Source organism: Gigantopelta aegis, chromosome 4 (assembly GCF_016097555.1).
Source record: "Gigantopelta aegis isolate Gae_Host chromosome 4, Gae_host_genome, whole genome shotgun sequence".
Classification (NCBI taxonomy): Eukaryota; Metazoa; Mollusca; class Gastropoda; order Neomphalida; family Peltospiridae; genus Gigantopelta; species Gigantopelta aegis.
In genome coordinates, this window is record NC_054702.1 from 3674712 (window position 1) to 3702488 (window position 27777).

A 27777-nucleotide genomic window follows, 5' to 3' on the forward strand; every position below is an offset into this window, starting at 1 on the left:
CAGTATCTGTAAAACAAATGTCTTTCTCTGACCAGTTGTAAAACAAATGTCTTTCTCTGACCAGTTGTAAAACAAATGTCTTTCTCTGACCAGTTGTAAAACAAGTGTCTTTCTCTGACAGTATCTGTAAAACAAATGTCTTTCTCTGAATATTTGGGGCAGGATGAATTCTGAACTGGGAGGGGGGGGGGGGGGGGGTGCAGTCTCTAGTGTGTGTTTGTGTGTGTGTGTGTGTGTGTGTGTGTAGGGGGGCAAAAGACAGAATGTTTTCTTTATTTGAAAAGATAATAGAGTAGGAAAACAACCTGTACAGTTTAGTCCTCAAATGGGTGGGTGATTGGGCCTGCGTCCCTCACTCCCCAGTTACTATAGGTCTGTCTTTTTCTCTCATGACTAAATGTCAAAATAAACATTTTGTTTTCAAAATGTTGATAAGCAACAGTAGCAATCTCTGAAACTGGTGTAGTATCACAACATGATACTTAAAGGGACAGACCCTAGTTTTTAAACACTAAGGCCTATTTTTCATCTAGACCCTAGTTTCAACCCATAAAAATGGACACTAAGTTTGGTTAATTTACAAACCTGTAACAAATTTGGATACAATAGAGTGAAACAAGAGTCTGTGACGATGAAATACCCTTAAAAATAGACTAAAACGCAATTCAATAATCATTACTTCTCAAATGCATGTGCATTTTTTAAAATATAAAAAATACATTTTGTAGTATTAGAAACACCAGGATAACCAGAAACACTTCAGTTGTACAGAAATGGATAATCTAAACAGTAAAATATAAGTAATGTTTGATTTCAATGATCATAAATGGCTCTAATAGTAAAAAATATGCCTTAGTGTTTAAAAACTAGGGTATGTCCCTTTAACACAATGTTCCCAGACGTATAACATGTATAATCAATACTGCAAAATCTATTTGTTACCTTAGTAGGCACTCATAACTGGGGAAATAAAAATAATATTTTTCTAAATGACAACTTATCATTCATTGGTGTTATGTACTATATTCTAGCTTTAACCTGGACACTAAAAATTAGAAGCAATTTGACAATTTTCAATCAGCTTTTGACAAACACATAATTTGACAATTTGGCAAAGAACAGGTTATACCCTGCATTTTATTGGGCAACTTAGCACTTACTAAGCAATGACCTTGTCCATACTAAATATTGCTTCAAAACTTTAGAAGACAGACTTTATAATTCTGAATTTAAATTAAATTAAATGTTTTAAATCTCTCTATTAGTTTATGAATATGAAGACTTCCCCTGAAAATAATTCAGAACTAAGATAGACGTTTAACTTTTCAATGTTACATTTTTAAATTTAATAAAAATTCACAAATTAAAAAATTTCAAAATATGTGTGTACATATAAGTTTGTGAAAATGCCTCTGAGAATCATTGTACAGTGAGAATCATTGTACAGTGAGAATCACTGTACAGAGTTTCAGAAAAATCCAGTCAAAACTCTAGACGTTTAAATGTTTAAATCTCTATTTAAATTTTTAAAATTTAATAAAAATTCTAATCTCCCAAAATATTTCTCAATTAATAGGTTGTGAAGACTGCCCCTCAGAATCATTGTACTAACTTCAACAACTATTCAATCAAAAATAAAAAAATGTAAAATTAAACTATTCAAATTTTCCTAAATATCTTTCTATTAATTTGTGAAGACTGCCACAGAGGATCAGTGTACCAAGTTTCAGAATAAACCAATGAAAATTCTATAAGATATATCTCAAAAGAAAAGTTTATGGATGGACAGACTGACAGATACATAACAAATCAGTATCAGAAAAGCTCTGCTGACGAACATGACAGTGGAGCTAAAAGACAGGGGTAATAAATAGAATAAACTTGATACCTGGTTAACTCATGTCCCCTACATGTATATCAGTACTTATTGAAATATACTACTCAAAAGAATTTAAGGGTCAGACGATATTTTCGACATTATTTTCTGAATGTCAATTATATTAGCTAGACCATAATGTCACGCATGGTATTGTTCCATTTTGACGAAAGTGGGTATAAGCAACCCATAAATGAATTAAAATCCACTGTCATTGACACTGTCGACTAGTTCTAATGGCGAAAACATGCTTACATTTGCACGTAAATTAGGGCGAAAGCGAAAGGTCTGCTAAATGCCCATAACTTGCTTTTTCACAAAGCGCTTCATTTGCACGCTTTGCACGTGTATTCCATGTTCCCAATGCTGAATTTCCGTATAATTGGAGCTTGCGTTCGTGTACGGTGCACACTCCAAATTCGACAATGGTACGACTTCAACTGACTATCGAAGATCGAGGAAGGGCAATTGCTTGGCTTCGGGATGGCAATACGCAAAGAAATGTTGCTCTGAGACTTGGTGTCAGTCAGAGTGTCGTTGGCCGACTGTGGCAACGGTACCAAGCAACGAATTCTGTTCGAGATCGTCCACGTTCGGGAAGACCCCGAAGCACTACAAATAGAGAGGACCGCTACATCACCAATATGGTTCTACGTCAACGCACAACTACTGCACGCCGATTACGTGACAATCTGCGGACTGCGACTGGAACTCGAGTGTCTGATCAAACCATACGCAATCGTCTGAGAGCCAATAATCTACGCTGCCGTCGCCAGGCTGTTCGACCACCACTCCTACCACGTCACAGAACGGCCAGACGTCACTGGTGCACGTTTCATCTGCGGTGGCAACTTGTTCAGTGGGGTCGAGTGATGTTCACTGATGAGTCCAGGTTTAGTCTCCAGTTCAACGACGGTCGGGTTCGTGTCTACAGACGTCCTGGGGAGCGCTTCGCTGACGTTAATGTTAGACAACGTCACCAGTTCGGTGGTGGCAGCGTCATGGTGTGGGGCGGCATCTCTATCCACCACAGGACCCCACTCTATGTGGTGGATGGCAATCTGAATGGAATCCACTATCTGAATGAGATTATCCGGCCGTTGGTTCTCCCAGGCCTTCAGCAGATTGGCGGCGGGGCAGTTCTGCAGGATGACAATGCCAGACCCCACCGCGCCAGGGTGGTAACAGACTTTCTCAGACAACAAGGTATCGCCAGGATGGATTGGCCAGCATATTCGCCTGACTTTGCCCCAATAGAGCACGCCTGGGACGAATTAGGCAGGAGAGTTCGGGATAACCATGCCCCTCCGGCCAACCTTCATGATCTGGGTCAACCTCTTATGGCAGAGTGGCAGGCCATTCCCCAAGAGTTCTTCAGACGTCTGATCAACAGCATGAGGCAACGATGTGTCGAGTGTATTCGCGCCAGGGGTGGATTCACACACTATTAAACGAATGTTCTAATGCGTAAAATCCATGTTTGACAACCTTCAACTTTGACAGCATGTCATGTGACTTTCTTGTATACAGTGACGTTTATTTGTGGGTTTTTGTAAATATGGAACAATAAATAAAAAATTTGGTGTAGTTTACATCATCAAATCTAATACACTCTGAAACTTATTTGGTTATACATTTTTGACCCTTAAATTCTTTTGAGTAGTATATATACTATTAATTTGTTTACAGTTTATTATTAATATAATTAGACAGAAACTGTTATTAGTAATATCAGATGTTTTTAATATAATCCTACTACATGCACAAGATATGTCAATATTAAAATGTCTACTGGTATTCAGTAAAACAAAGTTGTTGCAATCAGAGAAACCTGTCAACTCAGTCATTATAGATATTTTGCCTATACAGAGCTACGCGTTACCTCTGTTTTGGACACCGACCTCAGTGGTGTCGTGGTTAAGCCATTGGACATACGGCTGGTAGGTACTGGGTTCGCAGCCTGGCATTGGCTCTTACCCAGAGCAAGTTTTAACAACTTAATGGGTAGGTGTAAGAACACTACATCCTCTTCTCTCTCACTAATCACTAACAACTACTTAACCACTAACCCACTGTCCTACATAGATAGGGACGATAGCTGAGGTGTGTGTCCAGAACAGTGTGCTTGAACCTTAACAGAATAATATATAGTTGAAATGAATGAATGTCGTGGACAGAACCATCTGATGAAGTCAGATGTTGTGCCCACGACAGGTGTGCTTGAACAGTTCTCTGATGGAAGCATGCCAAAAATTACCCACACCCACATAACTGCTCAGCCTCATAAGCAGGAGCAGCACAGTGTCAAAACTAGTGGTATGGCTATAAGCTGCCAAACTCTCCTTTCAAATTCACCTGTGAAGGACATTTTGACAGATACAACAAATATAACCCACATAAAAAACCAGAAGTGGTATGGCCATGCCGTACCTCTTTAGGCTGTACCATCTGCACTGCCCCTGATACGGCTGATTGGTACTGGGTTCGCATCCCAGTACTGGCTTCCACACAGAGCAAGGTTAACAACTCGGTTTTGTAAGGACACTACATCAACTTGTCTCTCACTAACAAGCAACCACTAATCCACTGTCCTAAACACCCAGCCCAGATACCACAGGTGTGTGCCCAGGACAGCGAGCTTGAACATTAATTGGACAGAAACATGGAAATAAGTATAAACGAATGAATGAATAGCTATATTTAGAAACTGTATTCCAACACCCTTACTGTAGTTAAATATAATGTTGTACCATTGGTAGGAGTCATGGTAACATTCTAACAGACAGGATCATAGAGTAGAGATAGGATGAGATAGCTACAGGACATAGTAGATATAGGATTAAGCTGGATTTATACTTTTGACACCGTCACCCGCCACAATATGCTACGCCGGTTGGCAGCATCATCTGGCGACTGCTGGCAGACATGACCAAGCGTTTAGCATCATTGTCCCAAGTGTAAATAAATGCTTGCAGGCGCCGACCTATTTTCATACCACAGACAGGATAAAACATACCATGGCTTTTGTCCAGTTATGGAGCAATGACTGTGACGGGGAAACAAAAACTCAATCAGAGAATGAGTAAACCAAGGAGGCTAGTACAGTCCAAGTCCATTAATTTTAAATCATAGAACAGCTCCCAGAATCTTCCCTCGAAAGTATCGGTACATTTCGCCTCCATTTTGTCCAAAGATCACGTGACCACTTTTTGTAATTAGCCAGTGGACTCGGTTATTTCCGTCAAATTATATTTATTAATAATATATTGGGGAACAACAATATTTTATTGCTATTCTTCATTTGTTATGTACTGTTTTATATAAACAAGGGAACTGAATAAATAAATCGCAAAAAAAAATAACTTGTTAAAAATAATGTTCAATGTTTCCGACTTTTCAAGATTCATCGCTTTCAAACACAAAGGAGTCGGTTTAAAGATCATTAATAAGCCTCCTTTGCTTCTTTGCAAGCCTCATCAGAATTTTTTAATGACAATAAACAAAGCTGGTCACGTGAAAGGAGATCATGTGACCAACCGTATGAATAGCTGCAAAAAAGCATTGTTTTACCTTTGTAATTAGAGATTGACAATAAAGACAGTACTTTTAAACTTATACACAAATTAAATTAATTGATATGGACATGGTAAATGACGGTACATAATTACAAGTGCAGTAAAGATTACAAACCTACTTAAATAGGGGTACAAGACTTGAAGTAGTGGGCTGAAAGTCGGCATGAACAAACATCAGAACAAATAGTTTTACCACCTATGGCATGAGTCCATATAAAATAGTTTGTTAAAGACGGTGTTTTATTACAAACTGAATATCGATGCATACATGTATAGTCCGTCCCATCATCGTACCAAACTGTTTTTTGTAAATATTTTCAGTTTGGTTTGACGTAAAAAGAAAAGTAAAAGCGTTTTGGAAATAAAAACAAAAATACTGTTTTTGTGTACAATTTAGGAAACAATGGTCTCAAAAAAAGAAATTGCAGTATATTTCATAGTATGAAAAAAGGCGTTCCTTTGGGGAAGGACAATAGATGCTTAAAATTTTGTTTGTGACAATGGCTTGGTTATGTCTTTTCAAAGTTGCTTTGTTCAAATGGAAGTGGTACCTAAAAAAAAAATTCCCAAAGATTTAAATTGGATTTCTTTTTAAATCAGACGTCTTCTTTATCGGCATGAGTTCAACCTGTTACTCCCCCCCCCATATTTCTTCAATGGCTAGGGTTAGTGTTAGAGCCTTTGTTACGGGTCAATCTGATTAAAATTAGCTCTACTGGGTCTACCAGCAGATCTAACAGCACACTTCGCCTTTCATAGCGTTATTCGGGAGCATCCAAATTCTAAAAATATCAGGCGAAACTATTTATGCAATAGGCGAACTTGTTGGTCTATTTCAACATTGAAAAAACAGGGGGAAAAGTGCAGTAATAAACTCTGGGTTGTATACTAGTATAAACAGATTTTATGGCTATACCATCACGTTTTTTTTGTTGTTGTCTTGAAACAAATTTTATATAAAATTTTATATTGCAATTAGTTTCCGGCATACTTCGTAATTGACCCGAATCATTTCGTATACCCTCGGCATAATTCCGAATGTTTTCAACTTCTTTTCAAATCACTGGCATGATTTTGCAAGTAAGGTTTTGATTGGTCGAATGAAAGGTCAACTGGACATGAGCGTCAACGGGCTGCTGTTAGATCCACATGTAATAGTGGAGCTAATTTTAATTAGATTGGGTACGGGTCAAACTCTTTCCCATTTCTCCTTCACCAAACCTCACTTCTCCCTTATGTTCCTCCCTAATGTGTCTAGAGGCAGAAGTGACTTCTCCCTGTTTTTCTAGCCTAGCTCTGCTGTTATGTGTGTTGTGGAATGATGTGGCTACTTCTGATTGGCTGAATTGCTGGCGTTTGCAAGTGCACACATTGAAAGTTCAACAGAGTTGAACTATGGAAATTTGTATTCCGACATGCACCGGTTTATGATGAGTACACACTGACATTTAAAGTATAAACCTATGTGCTGGAGAACGCCGGCAGCTGGCGGATGCAGGAGTATGCTAGTGTATTACGGCAGGTGATGGCTTCAAACTTATAAATCCAGATTTAGACAACAGACTGTATGAGACAGTAGAGATACAAGATTAGGCAGAAAATAGGAGGAAAATACAGGATAAGTCAGGATTAGTCAGCAAATTCAAAACAAGGATAATAGTACAAGTATATTCAGGATTAAACAGGATAAGACAGTAGATAATGGATTAGATAGGATAAAGAAGAAGATATTATATGGGATTATGTAGGATGAGGCAGTAGATACACAAACCATATAGGACGAGGCAGTAGACACATGATTAGGTAGGATGAGGCAGCAGATACATAAACCATATAGGACGAGGCAGTAGACACAGGATTAGGTAGGATGAGGCAGTAGACACAGGGTTAGGTAGGATGAGGCAGTAGACACAGGATTAGGTAGGATGAGGCAGTAGACACAGGATTAGGTAGGAGTAGATACAGGATTAGGTAGTAGATACAGGATTAGGTAGTAGATACAGGATTATGTAGTATTACAGAGATACAGCATCTAGTAGGATGATGTATTAGATACAGGATTAGGCAGTAGATTCTGGATCAAGTAGGATGTAATGAGGCATGAGACCAGGGCTCGAAATATCAGCCTGCGAAAAGCAATCCATATTTTAGATCTAGCAGGTGGAATAGATTTTTCATCTGCTAAAATTACTCAAATTGTGCAGGTAATTTTTCATTTTGCATGTGATTGTTACATTTTAATTTTATAATGCTCTGAATTACACTTCAGAGATCCTAATTGTCCACACACTGTCCCAAAACCTCCACTCATCTCACACTGCCTTATTTCCAGCAGGCCATATTTTACTTCTTATTTCGAGCCATGTAGATACAGCATTAAGAAGGATGAGGTAATAGATGAAGGATTAAACTGGATGAGGTAGTAGGTAGGATAAGAGGTAGATTCAATAGAAAACTACACAATCTTACTCTCAAAGACTGTCAAGAACACCAAATATTAACCTCACATGAAGAACATGCAGCTAGTATTAAGTTATACATCGCCATGGGAGACAAACATACCAATGTGAGAGACTTAACTAAGACTTCATACCTATTTTGACAGGGTCCTTCTTGGTTAACATGGACAGCATGTTCTCTGGGATCTGGATGATGGTCGCCTGGTTCGACAGTTCCTCTACATCTTCACAGCCACCTTCAGCCTTCTCTGTAACAGACAGGTCAAACTAGTTATATTATACTGCTTAAACAGTCAAAACTAGCTTCATTATACTGCTTGGACAGGTCAAAAGTAGCACTTGTTAAACTGGTCAAATCAGACAAACTTTCATTATTATCCTGTCAAAATTAACCTCATTATACTGCTTAAACAGGTAAAAATTAGCATCATTAAGCAGGTTATAACATATGCTAACATCATTATATTGCTTAAACAGATACCTGTACAGTCAAATATTAGTATTACACTGCTAAAATGGGTAAAAACTAGAAATATTATACTGCTTAAACAGGTCAAAACTAGCTTCATTATAATGCTTGGACAGGTCGAAAGTAGCACTTGTTAAACTGGTCAAACTTTCATTATTATCCTGTCAAATGCCTATTTATTATCCTGTCAAAACCCTCATTATTATCCTGTCAAAAGCCTCTTTATTATCCATAACTGATCATAATTTATATAATTGATCTTGTCTGGTTGACATTCCGGGAAGGTCATAGTGCACCAATCGAAGGACGTTAAAGTTCCACTTGACGTCCTAGTAGGACGTAAAACTTTGATATGTACCAAGATATTTTTAACCATATGGGTAATAATACTAACTTATGTCACATGAATAGATTATATCAATGTCACATATATAACATAACATGACACATGAACACACTACATGCTATGTCAGAGATAAAGTGGGATACACACAATGATCTAAAATGGTGGCTCCCATTCAAAATGAATGCAAAACACTGGCCGAAACCATATTGTTAGATTTGGACAGAAAACATGGGAAGTGTTTTAACAAACAGCTGAAAATCTGGAAACAATGTACAGATGATTAAACCTCTGTAATTGTGCAGAACTTTCACCTCTGCAATGTACACTACAAATGGATATAACAAAATGTATGTCTGAGGTAAACAGATGGATGGCCATGACAACAGGTGAGGGACAATGCAGAATGACAGTGTGAACAGAAATAGAGATTATTATATGATCTTGTGTGATACCGATATTACAAACCGAGTGTTAGGATTCTTGTATTGCCTGTGCGAGAATCAGTACGATTCACATGTGAGTGTAATAATTTCTTTATTATCCATATTTTTATTATTAGGTTAAACAAAATAAATTTCTTTATTATCCATATTTTTATTATTAGGTTAAACAAAATAAATTTCTTTATTATCCATATTTTTATTATTAGGTTAAACAAAATAAATTTCTGGTCTCTGGTTAGTGCACACGTTGATAATGACCCTCGTGTGTTGACTTTTAAAAACAATTTCCCGTGGTTTGACGTCAATGTTTGTGGGTTGTACAGAACCTCCCGTGTTACTGTTTAGGAATATATTTAGGCAAAGGAGGGGGCACCATGGCCATTGAGGATGAGGAGGATGTAAACTAAATATATTGGAACTTTGGTCTGACCAGATACAAACTTTTTATTTTTTGGGGGCCTTATTATTATTGTTTTTTTTAAATAACAAGGACCATTTCAAAAAAATTTCAACATCTAAAAGGAGACAACAAAATGACATCATATTTCACATGCATAGTCTGAGCTAGGACTGGGGAAGCAACATCATGTTATGACGTCACTTCCCAAAATTATGTCATTACACTTGTTATTACATGTTAGTTCGTTTTGTTTAACAACACCACTAGAGAACATTTATTTATTAATTATCAGCTATTAGATGCCAAACATTTGGTAATTTTGACATATAGTCTTAGAAAGAAAAACCAACTACATTTTCCCATTAGTATCAAGGGATCTTTTATATGCACCATCCCACAGACAGAATAGCACATACCACGGCCTTTGGTATACCAGTCGTGGTGCACTGGCTGGAACGAGAAATAGCCCAACGGGTCCACTGACGGGGATCGATCTCAGACCGACGGACGGACACTTTACCACTGGACTACATCCTGCCCCTTGTTATTACACATGTCAACGACGTCACTCTGCTATGTTTTTTATTAACTCGGTGACGTTCAACCATGTGCATAATAAGAAAGTGCATTACCCAGAGCTTCGACAGCCTCTGCAGCATCCACATCAGTGTCAACGACGTCACTCTGCAGACTGGCCGGTACCAGCATACTGCTATGTTTTTTATTAACTCGGTGACGTTCAACCATGTGCATAATAAGAAAGTGCATTACCCAGAGCTTCGACAGCCTCTGCAGCATCCACATCAGTGTCAACGACGTCACTCTGCAGACTGGCCGGTACCAGCATACTGCTATGTTTTTTATTAACTCGGTGACGTTCAACCATGTGCATAATAAGAAAGTGCATTACCCAGAGCTTCGACAGCCTCTGCAGCATCCACATCAGTGTCAACGACGTCACTCTGCAGACTGGCCGGTACCAGCATACTGCTATGTTTTTTATTAACTCGGTGACGTTCAACCATGTGCATAATAAGAAAGTGCATTACCCAGAGCTTCGACAGCCTCTGCAGCATCCACATCAGTGTCAACGACGTCACTCTGCAGACTGGCCGGTACCAGCATACTGCTATGTTTTTTATTAACTCGGTGACGTTCAACCATGTGCATAATAAGAAAGTGCATTACCCAGAGCTTCGACAGCCTCTGCAGCATCCACATCAGTGTCAACGACGTCACTCTGCAGACTGGCCGGTACCAGCATACTGCTATGTTTTTTATTAACTCGGTGACGTTCAACCATGTGCATAATAAGAAAGTGCATTACCCAGAGCTTCGACAGCCTCTGCAGCATCCACATCAGTGTCAACGACGTCACTCTGCAGACTGGCCGGTACCAGCATACTGCTATGTTTTTTATTAACTCGGTGACGTTCAACCATGTGCATAATAAGAAAGTGCATTACCCAGAGCTTCGACAGCCTCTGCAGCATCCACATCAGTGTCAACGACGTCACTCTGCAGACTGGCCGGTACCAGCATACTGCTATGTTTTTTATTAACTCGGTGACGTTCAACCATGTGCATAATAAGAAAGTGCATTACCCAGAGCTTCGACAGCCTCTGCAGCATCCACATCAGTGTCAACGACGTCACTCTGCAGACTGGCCGGTACCAGCATACTGCTATGTTTTTTATTAACTCGGTGACGTTCAACCATGTGCATAATAAGAAAGTGCATTACCCAGAGCTTCGACAGCCTCTGCAGCATCCACATCAGTGTCAACGACGTCACTCTGCAGACTGGCCGGTACCAGCATACTGCTATGTTTTTTATTAACTCGGTGACGTTCAACCATGTGCATAATAAGAAAGTGCATTACCCAGAGCTTCGACAGCCTCTGCAGCATCCACATCAGTGTCAACGACGTCACTCTGCAGACTGGCCGGTACCAGCATACTGCTATGTTTTTTATTAACTCGGTGACGTTCAACCATGTGCATAATAAGAAAGTGCATTACCCAGAGCTTCGACAGCCTCTGCAGCATCCACATCAGTGTCAACGACGTCACTCTGCAGACTGGCCGGTACCAGCATACTGCTATGTTTTTTATTAACTCGGTGACGTTCAACCATGTGCATAATAAGAAAGTGCATTACCCAGAGCTTCGACAGCCTCTGCAGCATCCACATCAGTGTCAACGACGTCACTCTGCAGACTGGCCGGTACCAGCATACTGCTATGTTTTTTATTAACTCGGTGACGTTCAACCATGTGCATAATAAGAAAGTGCATTACCCAGAGCTTCGACAGCCTCTGCAGCATCCACATCAGTGTCAACGACGTCACTCTGCAGACTGGCCGGTACCAGCATACTGCTATGTTTTTTATTAACTCGGTGACGTTCAACCATGTGCATAATAAGAAAGTGCATTACCCAGAGCTTCGACAGCCTCTGCAGCATCCACATCAGTGTCAACGACGTCACTCTGCAGACTGGCCGGTACCAGCATACTGCTATGTTTTTTATTAACTCGGTGACGTTCAACCATGTGCATAATAAGAAAGTGCATTACCCAGAGCTTCGACAGCCTCTGCAGCATCCACATCAGTGTCAACGACGTCACTCTGCAGACTGGCCGGTACCAGCATACTGCTATGTTTTTTATTAACTCGGTGACGTTCAACCATGTGCATAATAAGAAAGTGCATTACCCAGAGCTTCGACAGCCTCTGCAGCATCCACATCAGTGTCAACGACGTCACCAGCATACTGCTATGTTTTTTATTAACTCGTGTCAACATTACGTCACTCTGCAGACTGGCCGGTACCAGCATACTGCTATGTTTTTATGTTTTTTATTAACTCGGTGACGTTCAACCATGTGCATAATAAGAAAGTGCATTACCCAGAGCTTCGACAGCCTCTGCAGCATCCACATCAGTGTCAACGACGTCACTCTGCAGACTGGCCGGTACCAGCATACTGCTATGTTTTTTATTAACTCGGTGACGTTCAACCATGTGCATAATAAGAAAGTGCATTACCCAGAGCTTCGACAGCCTCTGCAGCATCCACATCAGTGTCAACGACGTCACTCTGCAGACTGGCCGGTACCAACATACTGCTGTTGTCCAAAACTGAAACACAATGCAGGAAAACACTCATAAACATGTTTGTACTGACCAGCTTTAATTGATACAACTTGCGAGAATATATATGAACTAAAGGAGGATTTCAAGTATTAGGACTACACTGGTGGCACCTAAGTCTGCGCACCTAAGCATTAGTGTTATATTTTTAAGTTAAAATCTTTCTTTAAAAATATTTGTTTCACCGCCACAGTACAATGGAACAATGAACGTGTTACCACTGAAAGTTATTTTTAAACTCAAGTAATGAGTGCATTTTAGTGGGACCCCTCTGTATTTACTGGCCTGCATGACGGCACATAAGTCTGCACAGCAAACATTAAAACAACACCTCTGTCGCTAATATTTACAGAAATAGCAAACAAATAATGAATCCGACTTTTTGTAAGTTCTAAACAACAAACACTTCCTGTTATAGTCTGTTACAGAAAAATTTAGATTATGCAAATTGGCTAAATATAAATGGTGTTCCATGAACAATATATAAAAAGCTGATGTCAAAAATTTTGATCATTATTCCACAAAAGTTGTCTGTTATTAACTGTGTAAATGAGCACAAATAGTGATCGTTAGACATATAGGACAATAAATGATAATTTTGAAACAGACTATAGCTAAAATAGGCTATGCTGTAAGTGCAGGCTTCAAAATCTGTGTGCAGCCATTTTGCATTATGTCACTCGGACGGAAATTCAAAGTATGCTTGGATGTTTACGCTAACAGTTAAAATAAAACATTTATTTCATTTATAGATTCATAAATTACAATAAGGTATGTATTGAAGCTTCTATGTAAACTTGTGTAAGTTGATATACAAGGTTGATCATTACAGCGTTGACAGACACATGTTGACAGGTGATACAAAAACACATTGATCGAGGCTAGCAAAAGTATACTTTTAGTGCATTAATTCAGAGGTTTTTTCAATAAAAGTGTTATCGACCAGTTTTATATATATTCACAATCAAGATGTGTTGTTTTAACAACAGTTTTGTGATTTAAATTAACGTTGTTTGTTTGTTTACAAACATACCCCAAGACGTAATGTAATGTCATTAACGTGTGCAGACTTCTGTGCCGCGCAGACTAAGGTGACATGAGTGTATGTACTTATTGATGTATTCTCTGATTGGGCGCAGACTAAGGTGACATGAGTGTATGTACTTACTGATATACTCTCTGATTGGGCTCAGACTAAGGTGACATGAGTGTATGTACTTATTGATGTATTCTCTGATTGGGCGCAGACTAAGGTGACATGAGTGTATGTACTTATTGATGTATTCTCCAATTGGGCGCAGACTAAGGTGACATGAGTGTATGTACTTATTGATGTATTCTCTGAATGGGAGTGTATGTACTTATTGATGTATTCTCTGATTGGGCGCAGACTAAGGTGACATGAGTATGTACTTATTGGTGTATTCTCTGATTGGGTGCAGACTAAGGTGACATGAGTGTATGTACTTATTGATGTATTCTCCAATTGGGCGCAGACTAAGGTGACATGAGTGTATGTACTTATTGATGTATTCTCCGATTGGGCGCAGACTAAGGTGACATGAGTATGTACTTATTGATGTATTTTCTGATTGGGTGCAGACTAAGGTGACATGAGTGTATGTACTTATTGATGTATTCTTTGATTGGGCTCAGACTAAGGTGACATGAGTATGTACTTATTGATGTATTCTCCGATTGGGCGCAGACTCAGGTGACATGAGTGTATGTACTTATTGATGTATTCTCTGATTGGGCGCAGACTAAGGTGACATGAGTATGTACTTATTGATGTATTCTCTGATTGGGTGCAGACTAAGGTGACATGAGTATGTACTTATTGATGTATTCTCCGATTGGGCGCAGACTAAGGTGACATGGGTGTATGTAATTATTGATGTATTCTCTGATTGGGCGCAGACTAAGGTGACATGAGTGTATGTACTTATTGATGTATTTTCCGATTGGGCGCAGACTAATAAGGTGACATGAGTGTATGTACTTATTGATGTATTCTCTGATTGGGCGCAGACTAAGGTGACATGAGTGTATGTACTTATTGATGTATTCTCTGATTGGGCGCAGACTAAGGTGACATGAGCGTATGTACTTATTGATGTATTCTCCGAATGGGCGCAGACTAAGGTGACATGAGTGTATGTACTTATTGATGTATTCTCTAATTGGGCACAAACTAAGGTGACATGAGTATGTACTTATTGATGTATTCTCTGATTGGGCTCAGACTAAGGTGACATGAGTGTATGTACCTATTGATGTATTCTCTGATTAGGCTCAGACTAAGGTGACATGAGTATGTACTTATTGATGTATTCTCTGACTAGGCGCAGACTAAGGTGACACGAGTGTATGTACTTATTGATGTATTCTCTGATTGGGCGCAGACTAAGGTGACATGAGTGTATGTATGTACTTATTGATGTATTCTCCAATTGGGCGCAGACTAAGGTGACATGAGTGTATGTACTTATTGATGTATTCTCCGAATGGGAGTGTATGTACTTATTGATGTATTCTCTGATTGGGCGCAGACTAAGGTGACATGAGTGTATGTACTTATTGATGTATTCTCTGATTGGGCACAGACTAAGGTGACATGAGTGTATGTACTTATTGATGTATTCTCCGAATGGGCGCAGACTAAGGTGACATGAGTGTATGTACTTATTGATGTATTCTCTAATTGGGCACAGACTAAGGTGACATGAGTATGTACTTATTGATGTATTCTCTGATTGGGCGCAGACTAAGGTGACATGAGTATGTACTTATTGATGTATTCTCCGATTGGGCGCAGACTAAGGTGACATGAGTGTATGTACTTATTGATGTATTCTCTGATTGGGCGCAGACTAAGGTGACATGAGTGTATGTACTTATTGATGTATTCTCCGAATGGGCGCAGACTAAGGTGACATGAGTGTATGTACTTATTGATGTATTCTCTAATTGGGCACAAACTAAGGTGACATGAGTATGTACTTATTGATGTATTCTCTGATTGGGCTCAGACTAAGGTGACATGAGTGTATGTACCTATTGATGTATTCTCTGATTAGGCTCAGACTAAGGTGACATGAGTATGTACTTATTGATGTATTCTCTGACTAGGCGCAGACTAAGGTGACACGAGTGTATGTACTTATTGATGTATTCTCTGATTGGGCGCAGACTAAGGTGACATGAGTGTATGTATGTACTTATTGATGTATTCTCCAATTGGGCGCAGACTAAGGTGACATGAGTGTATGTACTTATTGATGTATTCTCCGAATGGGAGTGTATGTACTTATTGATGTATTCTCTGATTGGGCGCAGACTAAGGTGACATGAGTGTATGTACTTATTGATGTATTCTCTGATTGGGCACAGACTAAGGTGACATGAGTGTATGTACTTATTGATGTATTCTCCGAATGGGCGCAGACTAAGGTGACATGAGTGTATGTACTTATTGATGTATTCTCTAATTGGGCACAGACTAAGGTGACATGAGTATGTACTTATTGATGTATTCTCTGATTGGGCGCAGACTAAGGTGACATGAGTATGTACTTATTGATGTATTCTCCGATTGGGCTCAGACTAAGGTGACATGAGTGTATGTACCTATTGATGTATTCTCTGATTAGGCTCAGACTAAGGTGACATGAGTATGTACTTATTGATGTATTCTCTGACTAGGCGCAGACTAAGGTGACACGAGTGTATGTACTTATTGATGTATTCTCCGATTGGGCGCAGACTAAGGTGACATGAGTGTATGTACTTATTGATGTATTCTCCGATTGGGTGCAGACTAAGGTGACATGAGTGTATGTACTTATTGATGTATTCTCCGATTGGGCTCAGACTAAGGTGACATGAGTATGTACTTATTGATGTATTCTCTGATTGGGCGCAGACTAAGGTGACATGAGTGTATGTACTTATTGATGTATTCTCTGATTGGGCGCAGACTAAGGTGACATGAGTGTATGTACTTATTGATGTATTCTCTGATTGGGCGCAGACTAAGGTGACATGAGTGTATGTACTTATTGATGTATTCTCTGATTGGGCGCAGACTAAGGTGACATGAGAGTATGTACGTATTGATGTATTCTCTGATTGGGCACAGACTAAGGTGACATGAGTATGTACTTATTGATGTATTCTCTGATTGGGCGCAGACTAAGGTGACATGAGTGTATGTACTTATTGATGTATTCTCCGATTGGGCGCAGACTAAGGTGACATGAGTATGTACTTATTGATGTATTCTCTGATTGGGCGCAGACTAAGGTGACATGAGTGTATGTACTTATTGATGTATTTTCTGATTGGGCGCAGACTAAGGTGACATGAGTGTATGTACTTATTGATCTATTCTCTGATTGGGCGCAGACTAAGGTGACATGAGTATGTACTTATTTATGTATTCTCTGACTGGGCTATTTCCCTTCCCAACCAGTCTTCCATTACTGGTATATGCAAGGCAGTGGTATGTTCAATCAGTGGGAATGTCTTGCTAATGGAAGATTATATGTCACAACTGCCAAATGTTCCATGTCCAATAGCTAATGATTAATAAACCAATACGGTCTAGTAGTGTTGTTACACAAAACAAAATTTAACTTCTTTTTGTTTTAATTGTCAGTCACTAGATATTCTAATAATAACTATCTATTAATCGTGTTTTCTTTATGTGCAAACCCAAAGACCTGCAGGTTTAAGATTAGCGAAAACAACATATGTGAAGTTCTGTATATGTATTACACTTTAAATAAGTACATACTAGAGCTGTTGGCTGTATCGATGGTATTATAAGATGGTCTGTGATAAAATAAGTACATACTAGAGCTGTTGGCTGTATCGATGGTATTATAAGATGGTCTGTGATAAAATAAGTACATACTAGAGCTGTTGGCTGTATCGATTGTGAGTGGAGGGTTTTCAGGAATCAGATCTGAGATGTTGGGTTTCACGTCAATCACCTCGGGAACTTTTGGCACAATGTGAGGCAGAGATTTCACCTGCTGTTGGAAAGCTTGTAAACTCTGCAGCCCCTGTAAGATATCAGTTAAAAATATTCAACAATTGACTCATAAGAGAAATACCTATTAACAAAATAATAAAAATAAACCACAAAAATAGTGGTTATTGCTTATGAAATGTTTTTATTGGCTTGCAATATAAATAGTTTACATATGGTGGAAATCACTGTATACATATTTTGATCTCATCTGGATGCATTATTCTACATATTATTCTCACCTGTATGTGTTGTACATGTATTATTCTCACCTGTATGTATTATTATTACCTGTATGTATTATTCTCACCTGTATGTGTTGTACATGTATTATTCCCACCTGTATGTATTATTGTCACCTGTATGTATTATTGTCACCTGTATGTATTATTCCCACCTGTCAGTATTGTACATGTATTATTCTCACCTATATGTATTATTCTCACCTGTATGTATTATTCCCTCCTGTACATATTATTCGCACCTGTATTATTCCTACCTGTATGTATTATTCCTACCTGTATTATTCCTACCTGTATGTATTATTCCCACCTGTATGTATTATTCCTACCTGTATGTATTATTCCCACCTGTACATATTATTCTCACCTGTATGTATTATTCTCACCTGTATTTACTTTTCTCACCTGTACATATTATTCTCACCTGTATGCATTATTCTCACCTGTATGCATTATTCTCACCTGTATGTATTATTCTCACCTGTGTGTATTATTCTCACCTGTATTATTCCTACCTGTATTATTACCACCTGTATGTATTATTCTCACCTGTATGTATTATTCTCACCTGTATGTATTATTCCTACCTGTATGTATTATTCCTTCCTACCTGTATGTATTATTCCTACCTGTATGTATTATTCCCACCTGTATGTATTATTCCTACCTGTATGTATTAGTCTCACCTGTATGTATTATTCTCACCTGTATGTATTTTTCTCACCTGTACATATTATTCTCACCTGTATGCATTATTCTCACCAGTTTGTATTATTCTCACCTGTATGTATTATTCTCACCTGTGTGTATTATTCCCACCTGTATGTATTATTCTCACCTGTGTGTATTATTCCCACCTGTATGTATTATTTCCACCTGTATGTGTTGTTCTATATATTGTTCTCACCTGTATGTTTGCCATCATCAATGTCTGTCCATTTGCAGTGGGAATGATGACGGCGGGAATCGATGTTGTCGTGGTTTGGATAGGAGGTGGGTAACGACGCGGACGACCCCGCCCTCGCTTCACCACTGAACAAATAAAACAAATAACACTTTTAATATAATCATCAAAGTAGCTTGATGTTAACTACTAAACAAATAAAAATAATTTTAATATTATCATCTTATCAACTGGATTTTTAACTACCAAAAAAATACAAACACTTTTATTATAATCATCTAAACAGTTTAATATTGACTATTTAACAAAAACAAATCAAACCTCAACTTTTAAAATTATCGTCTAATGTTGACTACTAAACAAACAAAAACACTTTTAATACAATGTATTATCAGTAATCAGTTTGATGTTAACAACTAAACAAAGAAAGCATGAATTCCAAGAAAATCTTGTTACAGTCTACTACTACACTAAGTAAGTCTGTACACAGTAATCAGAACAACACTTAAACTACAGACTGTCTACTACACTAAGTACGTCTGTTCACAGTGATCAGAACAACACTTAAACTACAGACTGTCTACTACACTAAGTAAGTCTGCTCACAGTAATCAGAACAACACTTAAAGTATAGACTGTCTACTACACTAAGTAAGTCTGCTCACAGTAATCAGAACAACACTTAAAGTATAGACTGTCTACTACACTAAGTAAGTCTGTACACAGTAATCAGAACAACACTTAAAGTACAGACTGTCTACTACACTAAGTAAGTCTGTTCACAGTAATCAGAACAACACTTACAGTACAGACTGTCTACTACACTAAGTAAGTCTGAACACAGTAATCAGAACAACACTTAAACTACAGACTGTCTACTACACTAAGTAAGTCTATTCACAGTAACCAGAACAACACTTAACGTACAGACTGTCTACTACACTAAGTACGTCTGTACACAGTAATCAGAACACTTAAAACTACAGTCTACTACACTAAGTACGTCTGTACACAGTAATCAGAACAACACTTAAACTACAGACTGTCTACTACACTAAGTAAGTCTGTTCACAGTGATCAGAACAACACTTAAACTACAGACTGTCTACTACACTAAGTAAGTCTGCTCACAGTAATCAGAACAACACTTAAAACTACAGTCTACTACACTAAGTACATCTGTACACAGTAATCAGAACAACACTTAAACTACAGACTGTCTACTACACTAAGTAAGTCTGTTCACAGTGATAAGAACAACACTTAAACTACAGTCTACTACACTAAGTAAGTCTGTTCACAGTAATCAGAACAACACTTAAACTACAGACTGTCTACTACACTAAGTAAGTCTGTTCACAGTAATCAGAACAACACTTAAACTACAGACTGTCTACTACACTAAGTAAGTCTGTTCACAGTAATGAGAACAACACTTAAATTACAGACTGTCTACTACACTAAGTCTGTACACAGTAATCAGAACAACACTGAAACTACACAGTCTACTACACTAAGTACGTCTGTACACAGTAATCAGAACAACACTTAAACTACAGACTGTCTACTACACTAAGTAAGTCTGTTCACAGTAATCAGAACATTTAAAGTACAGACTGTCTACTACACTAAGTAAGTCTGTACACAGTAATCAGAACGACACTTAAACTACAGACTGTCTACTACACTAAGTAAGTCTGTACACAGTAATCAGAACAACACTTAAACTACATACTGTCTACTACACTAAGTAAGTCTGTTCACAGTAATCAGAACAACATTTAAAGTACAGACTGTCTACTACACTAAGTAAGTCTGTACACAGTAATCAGAACGACACTTAAACTACAGACTGTCTACTACACTAAGTAAGTCTGTACACAGTAATGAGAACAACACTTAAACTACATACTGTCTACTACACTAAGTAAGTCTGTTCACAGTAATCAGAACACTTAAACTACAGACTGTCTACTACACTAAGTAAGTCTGTTCACAGTAATCAGAACAACACTACTGTCTACTACACTAAGTTTGTTCACAGTAATCAGAACAACACTTAAATTACAGACTGTCTACTACACTAAGTAAGTCTGTACACAGTAATTAGAACAACACTTAAAGTACAGACTGTCTACTACACTAAGTAAGTCCGTTCACAGTAATCAGAACAACACTTAAACTACACAGTCTACTACACTAAGTACGTCTGTACACAGTAATCAGAACAACACTTAAAACTACAGTCTACTACACTAAGTACGTCTGTACACAGTAATCAGAACAACACTTAAACTACAGACTGTCTACTACACTAAGTAAGTCTGTTCACAGTGATCAGAACAACACTTAAACTACAGACTGTCTACTACACTAAGTAAGTCTGCTCACAGTAATCAGAACAACACTTAAACTACAGACTGTCTACTACACTAAGTCTATTCACAGTAATCAGAACAACACTTAAAGTACAGACTGTCTACTACACTTAAGTAAGTCTGTACACAGTAATCAGAACAACACTTAAACTACACAGTCTACTACACTATGTACGTCTGTACACAGTAATCAGAACAACACTTAAAGTACAGACTGTCTACTACACTAAGTAAGTCTGTTCACAGTGATCAGAACAACACTTAAACTACAGACTGTCTACTACACTAAGTAAGTCTGCTCACAGTAATCAGAACAACACTTAAACTACAGACTGTCTACTACACTAAGTCTATTCACAGTAATCAGAACAACACTTAAAGTACAGACTGTCTACTACACTTAAGTAAGTCTGTACACAGTAATCAGAACAACACTTAAACTACACAGTCTACTACACTATGTACGTCTGTACACAGTAATCAGAACAACACTTAAAGTACAGACTGTCTACTACACTAAGTAAGTCTGTTCACAGTAATCAGAACAACACTTAAACTACAGTCTACTACACTAAGTACATCTGTTCACAGTAATCAGAACAACACTTAAACTACAGACTGTCTACTATACTAAGCAAGTCTGTTCACAGTAATCAGAACGACACTTAAACCACACAGTCTACTACACTAAGTATGTCTGTACACAGTAATCAGAACAACACTTAAAGTACAGACTGTCTACTACACTAAGTAAGTCTGTTCACAGTGATCAGAACAACACTTAAACTACAGACTGTCTACTACACTAAGTAAGTCTGCTCACAGTAATCAGAACAACACTTAAACTACAGACTGTCTACTACACTAAGTCTATTCACAGTAATCAGAACAACACTTAAAGTACAGACTGTCTACTACACTTAAGTAAGTCTGTACACAGTAATCAGAACAACACTTAAACTACACAGTCTACTACACTATGTACGTCTGTACACAGTAATCAGAACAACACTTAAAGTACAGACTGTCTACTACACTAAGTAAGTCTGTTCACAGTAATCAGAACAACACTTAAACTACAGTCTACTACACTAAGTACATCTGTTCACAGTAATCAGAACAACACTTAAACTACAGACTGTCTACTATACTAAGCAAGTCTGTTCACAGTAATCAGAACGACACTTAAACCACACAGTCTACTACACTAAGTATGTCTGTACACAGTAATCAGAACAACACTTAAAACTACAGACTGTCTACTACACTAAGTAAGTCTGTTCACAGTAATCAGAACAACAGTCTGTAGTTTAAGTGTTGTTCTGATTACTGTGAACAGATGTACTTAGTGTAGTAGAAAGTCTGTAGTTTAAGTGTCTACTACACTAAGTAAGTTTGTTCACAGTAATCAGAACAACACTTAAACTACCACAAAACCATTCCAGATCACTGAATGAGAATATTAATTCCTAGATTATGGATTTGTATCACAATAGGAAACAATTATTAGTAGTAAGATACAAACCTCCAATGCCAAAAGGTGAAAATGTAGTTTCCTTGACAACCTTTCTACGTTTGATCCCGGAAAGTGTCACATCTGGGTCGAGATCCGGGTTATCTTCATCCGGACTGTTATCCGGTTCCCCGTCAGACGGAACAAGCACATCATAATCTGCAGTGTGATAACAAAAACTACAATAATTAAACATAATGGTTTACCAGGTGCAATGCATACACAATAGGATCCAACACATTTGTACAGTTACTTAGTTTGGTCCTTAACATCAATGTTTATAAAAAGGAAAACCACAACACCCCACCACAATTTAAAACAAAATTCATACAGGACCGTACAACAGAAACTTCTCACTACATAATTCTTAATTTAATCTATGATAAGATGACAGCATTTCTAAAATAAAATCAACAAAAAAAACAAAAACATCACCACACAGTACAGTGATTCACATAGCAAATGACAATACAGTATTTCTGACAGCAGAAGACAGTAAAGAATTTCTCGAAACAAAACACAGTACACTATTTCTCAACAAAACAAAAGTACAGCATTTCATATAGCAGAACACAGTACAGTATTTCTCATTACATTTTCATAACAGAAAACAATGCATTATTTCTCTTAACAAAAAAGAGTATAGTATTTTTCATGACAAAAAAAAACACAAAAAAAAACCCCACCCAAAAAAACAATGAAAAAAAGTATTTCTTACAACAGAAGACACTACAGCATTTCTCATAGCAGAAGACAGTACAGTATTTCTTATAGAAGAGATCACAGCATTTCTCATAGCATAAGACAGTACAGTGTTTCTTATAGAAGAGATTACAGCATTTCTCATAGCAGAAGACAGTACAGTGTTTCTTGTAGAAGAGAACAGCATTTTTCATAGCAGAAGACAGAACAGTGTTTCTTATAGAAGAGATCACAGCATTTCTCATAGCAGAAGACAGTACAGTGTTTCTTATAGAAGAGAACAGCATTTCTCATAGCAGAAGACAGTACAGTGTTTCTTATAGAAGAGATCACAGCATTTCACATAACAGAAGACAGTACATTGTTTCTTATAGAAGAGATTCCAGCATTTATCATAGCAGAAACAGTAGTGTTTCTTATAGAAGACAAAAACAGCATTTCTCATAGCAGAAGACAGTAGTGCTTCTTATAGAAAAGCACAGCATTTCTCATAGCAGAAGACAGTACAGTGTTTCTTATAGAAGAGATCACAGCATTTCTCGTAGCAGAAGACAGTACATTGTTTCTTATAGAAGAGATCACAGCATTTCTCATAGCAGAAGACAGTACAGTGTTTCTTATAGAAGAGATCACAGCATTTCTCATAGCAGAAGACAGTACAGTGTTTCTTATAGAAGAGATTACAGCATTTCTCATACCTTCTAACACCTTATTCTTCATACGCATTCGCCCACTTCGCCTCACACCATCAGGACCTGGAAAAAAATAGAAGAAAAAGGTGTAAATATAAGACAAAAAACCACTTTCTTACATGGCTTTCAGGGATTTTCATGACCCGTACAAACCTGGTCACAATATACGTATTAATGTTGGGAATCAGTTGGAATTTTGATCATTTGTCACCAATCACTTCATGTTCGATTACCTATTTGGTTACAATATGAACCTAAGAAGGGTTTGAATTGTAAGCACCATTCACTTATTGTCAGGGCTCCACCTTAGCGATAGCTCGGGCTGTTTTGGCTACTCATTTGTTGTTCGGGTTACCAGATGTCTAAACCCAGTAGTCTGCCGGGCTACTAGATTTTTTTTGGGCACATCCAGTTACTCCGCAATCAACAAGACGCTTAAACTTCCAAAAACACCACCTAAAACAACATGTTTAAATTTATTAAAATTGTGGGGCTACCAATTATTACCAAGGACTACCAGATTTTAAAACCTGGTAGCCCGGTGGGCTACCACTCAAAAAAGTTACGGTCAAGACCCGATTTTCATGTTCACCTGGATAGACTCTATAATTTGCTAATTTGACTGCCAAAAATTATTTAATATAATTATTCTTTATGTACACATTATATTTACATCAATTCCATTATATAAACTGAAGGAAGAGTTTCAGTTAACATTTTCCCACATCATCAATTACGGTTTTTTATAATCATCATAACATTAGTCAAGCCAAAGCGATCAATTTTTGACCTGCTATTTATATTATGAAAGTCGAGGTTCAATGCACCTGTGTTGGACAGCTCCAAGAGACCCTCCGCAGCACTGCTTGTCGTGTGGTCACAGCGCTTACCTCCCTTGGGTAACTGGGAACCAATAGGTTTCACTTTTTGCTGCTCTTGTGTGCTAGGATCTGATGGTTGTTTTTTAGGGCGACCTCTTTTTCGTTTACCTAAAAATATTTATGTAAGTTTTGTGAACAGCTGTAGCATGTTATTTCTGTATTAGATAATAGAATTTTTTTTTTATATGCTCTGATATATATAATTAAAAAACAAAAGCATAAACATTTTGACATAAACAACTTTTAAAGATGATCATTTGGATTAAAAGCATGGGAAAATTGCTTTTGTGTGTCTTTAGATGTATTTTTTTGCAGAAATAGCTTATAATCATGTTTACATGTAAATAGTATATAGATTTATTTCCGCTTGGTATAAGCGAGTACTGGTAGTCCTTCCGAACTGGAAATGTTGTTTTCTTACTGTGATGTGCACTACAAATTCTTTATTTCTCAGCCAATTGTTTTCTAAACTGCACACAAAAATAGTGTCTTTTTGTTCTTTCCAAAACACTTTTACTTTTCTTCTTATGTCAAATCAAGCTGAAATTATTTACAATAAACAATGTACATGGGAAGGCCTAAAGCTTTACCTTCAGGTGGTAGCAGAGGGTAGGCACACATCTCGTTGGTCTCCGGGTTTAACATCAACACACACTTCTTGCCATTGATTATAATCTCTGTGCGATCACCGACTGTAATGGGACTACTCAAATCGGGTTTCCTCTCTTTTGGTGGTGCTGAAGTCTTCTCTGTTGTGTCAATATCTTGTTTTGTCTGTGAGCCTGAAACGAGAAGACTTTGAAGATCAGGTATTAGATAAAAAAAATTAAAAGATAATCGGCTTTATCATTTGAAGGTTAGAATGGCTACCGTGACGTTATGCCAAGCAGCATTTGCCATTCAACCTGAGCAGGATAAAGCAAATATCTTAAAGCAGTAACCAATTATTTAATTTATCCTGCAATCCAACAAGAATGGTCGGAAAATCATATTAAATCTATTACTTCATGCCAAATTGGACATGTTGTTTTTATTCCATATTAAAAGTAATTAAATAATGTTTGTTGGACAAAATATTGTTAATGTGTAAATATTTCCAATTATAATATTTGATTAATTAAGTATCACTAGTACACCATGGACCACAGAACTTGATCATCAATAACATACTCGATTAATCAGTCAAATGGTTCAAGTGATCAATTTGTGATGAACACGATTTTGTTGGAACCTCATTAGTGAATCTTGACAAATGTACACAAGCAATGTCTGATAACTGTTTTTAAAGGCGCAGACACTAGTTTTAACCCATAAAAAATGGACACTAAGTTTAGTTAATTTACAAACCTGTAACTCATTTGGATAAAGTTACAATAAGAGTGAAAGAAGAGTGTGACGTTAAAACAGGAAATATCCTTAAAAACTAAAAACTTAGACGAACTCAAATTAATAAACCGCTACTTTTCAGACACACATGCATTTTTAAAAAATATGAAAAATGCAATTTTTGGTATTAAAAACACCAGGATGACCAGAAAAACTTCGGTTCTACGGAAATGGATAATCTAAAGACTAAAATATAAGTAACGTTTGATTTCAGTGACAATAAATGACTCTAAAAGTGAAATATATGCTGTAGTGTTTAAAAACTAGAGTCTGTCACTTTAACAGAACATCATTAGTGTACGTGTTGCCAAGGTTAGTAATATACCTTCTATCTGCAGTATCTGTTGATCATTGTTATCATCGGCCTGTTGGTCCTTGTTACCATCCCCATCTGCTGAAGTCACACCAGTCTGACCTTGACCTTGAATACCTTCATCTAAAGACTTGCCGTTCTCTTCACCTCCATCACATTCTTGCACGTCATTGTGTTCTACTTCTCCAGGAGACTGATCCGACAAACCCTGTTCGTGTTTACCCACTCCCGGACTCTGTGGCTCATACACATCACCATGGTTACCAACGTGGTTCACCTCGCCACCAGCGTCCGCGTCATAACTCTCCAGATCAGCATCAACATGCAGTGGAATCCCACAATCCATTGCTGCGTTCTCCCCATCCTGAAATATACAAAAACCAATCAGTTACAACAAACAATTACAAACATCACTACAGATACTGATAGACGTCAAGTATTAATGACTAAATGTTTCTGTGTTTTTTTGATGACTGGCTCTGAATTGGAATAGATATTAACAGTACAATATCAAGATGTTTAAAACATTTTTTATCCTACATCACATTTGTATTAACACATTATAGTGACCATTCAAAGGAAAGTGATACACTCATTTGCTTTGACTAGATTTCCAATTGCATATTCTTTGTTGTTAGTTTTAATACTGTATATGGAAATAAAGTTTTGTGCTGTGGTAACACAAATTATATATTCATTTAGTAACTGTGAATTCAGAAATATTTTTGAATTTTGTATGTCACTGCAAAAAGGTTGCCTTTTTTAACTTGAGAATATATCTATAAAAAACTGAGGAATAAAGCTTATTTTCTCACTCTTCTTATTGAGTTGCAGGATAAGAACAATAACTGCTTAATGCTGTATGTAATAGGGTTTATCCTCTTCAGGACGGATGGGAAACTCCATTTGTTTTGTGGAGTTCCCATTCTTACCTTCACAGGATAAAGCAAATAACTATGGTACATCATTAACCAGTTTTTCTCAATTTATGTGATTGGTTCTAGATTG

The 27777-nt window shown here is 37.6% G+C and overlaps 1 protein-coding gene across 1 annotated transcript in view; it reads right to left on the reverse strand.

Annotated features, from left to right (window-relative positions):
• Window positions 1-27777, reverse strand: part of LOC121372502 (myoneurin-like) — a 66969-nt gene that overhangs the window by 34761 nt on the left and 4431 nt on the right. The window contains exons 3-11 of the mRNA XM_041498850.1: window positions 26782-27133; window positions 25661-25852; window positions 25017-25178; window positions 24196-24252; window positions 22808-22954; window positions 18908-19032; window positions 17642-17792; window positions 12619-12711; window positions 8045-8158 (exon numbers count right to left, since the gene is read on the reverse strand). Of these exons, the coding sequence (XP_041354784.1) occupies window positions 8045-8158; window positions 12619-12711; window positions 17642-17792; window positions 18908-19032; window positions 22808-22954; window positions 24196-24252; window positions 25017-25178; window positions 25661-25852; window positions 26782-27133 (1393 nt within the window). The remainder of the gene's footprint in view (window positions 1-8044; window positions 8159-12618; window positions 12712-17641; window positions 17793-18907; window positions 19033-22807; window positions 22955-24195; window positions 24253-25016; window positions 25179-25660; window positions 25853-26781; window positions 27134-27777) is intronic.